Source organism: Colossoma macropomum, unplaced genomic scaffold (genome assembly GCF_904425465.1).
Source record: "Colossoma macropomum unplaced genomic scaffold, Colossoma_macropomum, whole genome shotgun sequence".
Taxonomy (NCBI): Eukaryota; Metazoa; Chordata; class Actinopteri; order Characiformes; family Serrasalmidae; genus Colossoma; species Colossoma macropomum.
In genome coordinates this window covers 17,458-20,071 of record NW_023494879.1, presented here as the reverse complement: position 1 = coordinate 20,071, position 2,614 = coordinate 17,458, and the positions used below count along the sequence as shown (strand labels likewise).

Genomic DNA, 2,614 nt, shown 5'->3' with positions numbered 1-2,614 from the left:
GCAGGCATCAAATTTGGATTTAGCAACATATAAGAAGATATTAACATATCTGTTCTTTGTGCTGTTTTCAGTTAAATATCTGCAAAAATCAGTTAACAAATCACTGCTTTCTGTTTTTATTTGCATTTTACCTACTGTCCCAACATTTTAGCAATTGGGTTTGTAGAGTGTGCTCTTCATACAGGAGGAACTTAGATAAGTTATACATTGCATCTTGGATTTAATACATATTTAAATATATAGTCAAGTCTATGTCATATATATTGAATATATAATGACATGAAGTGAAGTGAAGTGATTACCTGTAGTGAGAGCACTAACTGAGTCTCCAGTCTGAACTGCAGTGGAGGACACTGCTGCACGCTTTCCAGGTATCTCTTCACATCTGTCTCTACCTGAGAAAGAACATCAGTGCACGAAATACAACATATATAATATTCAGGCACCTTAAAATCAATTACTTTTACCACAACTCTAGCTGTAGCTGTCTTTCAAAAAGAACGCCATTCACAACATAATGACTTGAAAAATGCTAACATCAGGGATTATTACCATTCCATTACAGGATTTCATTTATTTATTACAGGAATAAATTGGAACTGTTGAAATGTTCTATAATGTGTTTATATAGGACTTTTTACAGTGTCGTGTCTGTAATTTTAAAATACAAAACTAAACTAAAACTACAGTAATGTTGTACAAACGTGTATGTTATCAGTTCCATAATTAATGCTGCCATTTTTCAAAACCAATACAATGTTTCAGTTTCAACATTTGATATGTTGTCTTTGTACTATTTTCAACTAAGTATAAGGTTTAAATTATTTGCCCATCATGTTATTCTGTTTTTATTTACACACTGCAAACATCCCCCCGTTTTTGGAAACAGGGTTGTAAGTGAAAGAGAGTTTAAACAGTGAATATGATATCAGCTCCATTACCCTTTCTCAGCTTGGTCATCAGTTCCTCCGCCAGTTGGTTTTGGTTTATCTTCTTCAGGATATCCAGTGTTATCTCTACAGCTTCACTGTGTCCATATCTTTGTACGATCTGATCCACAGTGTCATGTCTATCTGCCTTCTCCAGCAGGCCCTTTGGGATGCAGTTATCCACACCATTGATCAGATGCCACTGGAATGATTTCAGGTCCATTTCCAACAGGTTCTGAAGAGTATTCAGCAATACTTCTGTAATGTTTGACATCTCGCAACACTGGAGATGAAAAAGTTTAATGGGGTCAAGTTAAATGGAGGATTTTGATACATTTAAAGAAATTTCGCTTCAAACAAGTAAAAAATAAATAAATTTATGGCTCAGTGAACTCGAGCATTAGCGAGTTCATGACTAGCGTTGGATCACAAATTGACTAAACCCAAAGATATTGGATGGAATGTCATCACTCCAGAAAATACAGCTCCACAGCCCTTTACACCCTTCTAGCCAACAACTGGCATTGGACATACTGACCTTAGACCTATGTGTGGCTGGACGAGAGCACGTTACATTAGCAATGCATTGTTTAAGGAGATTATAAAGACATTTAAAATATTTTTACATAAAACTGAATGCCTGTTTCACTTTATACAAAACAAGAATTTATCTAAAAATGATGGTATCCATCAAAAAAGGAGTAGCTCCAAAGAAGAAATCTAAAAATAAACCATGTTGAAAAATTAAATGCTCTTACCTGCTATCAGTAGTTACCATATCACTCCATTGGCTTTAATCCTACATTTCAGGAGACCTATAATTTATTCAGATAGAATACTCTATTTTAGACAGAACTGACTGTTTTACCCCATCAAATTACATCTATGTGACACATATGTGTCATCATATATTTTAACCCGCTAGCGGTGAAAAAACTTGCTAGCCATATATTAACGCGCTAGTTATGAAATAACATGCTAGCAATATATTAACACGCTAGTTATGAAATAATATGCTAGCCATATATTAAGGCGCTAGATATGAAATTGCTTGCTAGCCAAATATTAATGCGCTAGTTATGAAATAACATGCTAGCCATATATTAACGCGCTAGTTATGAAATAACTTGCTAGCCATATATTAATGCGCTAGTTATGAAATACTTGCTAGCCATATATTAATGCGCTAGTTATGAAATAACATGCTAGCCATATATTAACGCGCTAGTTATGAAATAGCTTGCTAGCCATATATTAATGCGCTAGTTATGAAATACTTGCTAGCCATATATTAACGCGCTAGTTATGAAATAACATGCTAGCCATATATTAACGCGCTAGTTATGAAATAACATGCTAGCCATATATTAATGCGCTAGTTATGAAATAACATGCTAGCCATATATTAACGCGCTAGTTATGAAATAACTTGCTAGCCATATATTAACGCGCTAGTATGAAATAACTTGCTAGCCATATATTAACGCGCTAGTTATGAAATAACATGCTAGCCATATATTAACGCGCTAGTTATGAAATAACTTGCTAGCCATATATTAACGCGCTAGTTATGAAATTGCTTGCTAGCCATATATTAACGCGCTAGTTATGAAATAACATGCTAGCCATATATTAACGCGCTAGTTATGAAATAACTTGCTAGCCATATATTAACGCGCTAGTTA

The 2,614-nt window shown here is 34.5% G+C and overlaps 1 protein-coding gene across 1 annotated transcript; it reads right to left on the bottom strand.

Annotated features, from left to right (window-relative positions):
• Positions 1-302: 302 nt before the first annotated feature.
• LOC118800382 (pyrin-like) lies at positions 303-1,797 on the bottom strand (the record flags this gene model as incomplete). The annotated part of the gene is made up of 3 exons (XM_036560590.1): positions 1,688-1,797; positions 942-1,212; positions 303-395 (listed from the first exon to the last, which is right to left on the bottom strand). Coding segments are annotated over exons 2-3 (355 nt in total), but the record flags the coding sequence as incomplete, so codon positions are not given.
• Between the last annotated feature and the right edge of the window lie 817 nt (positions 1,798-2,614).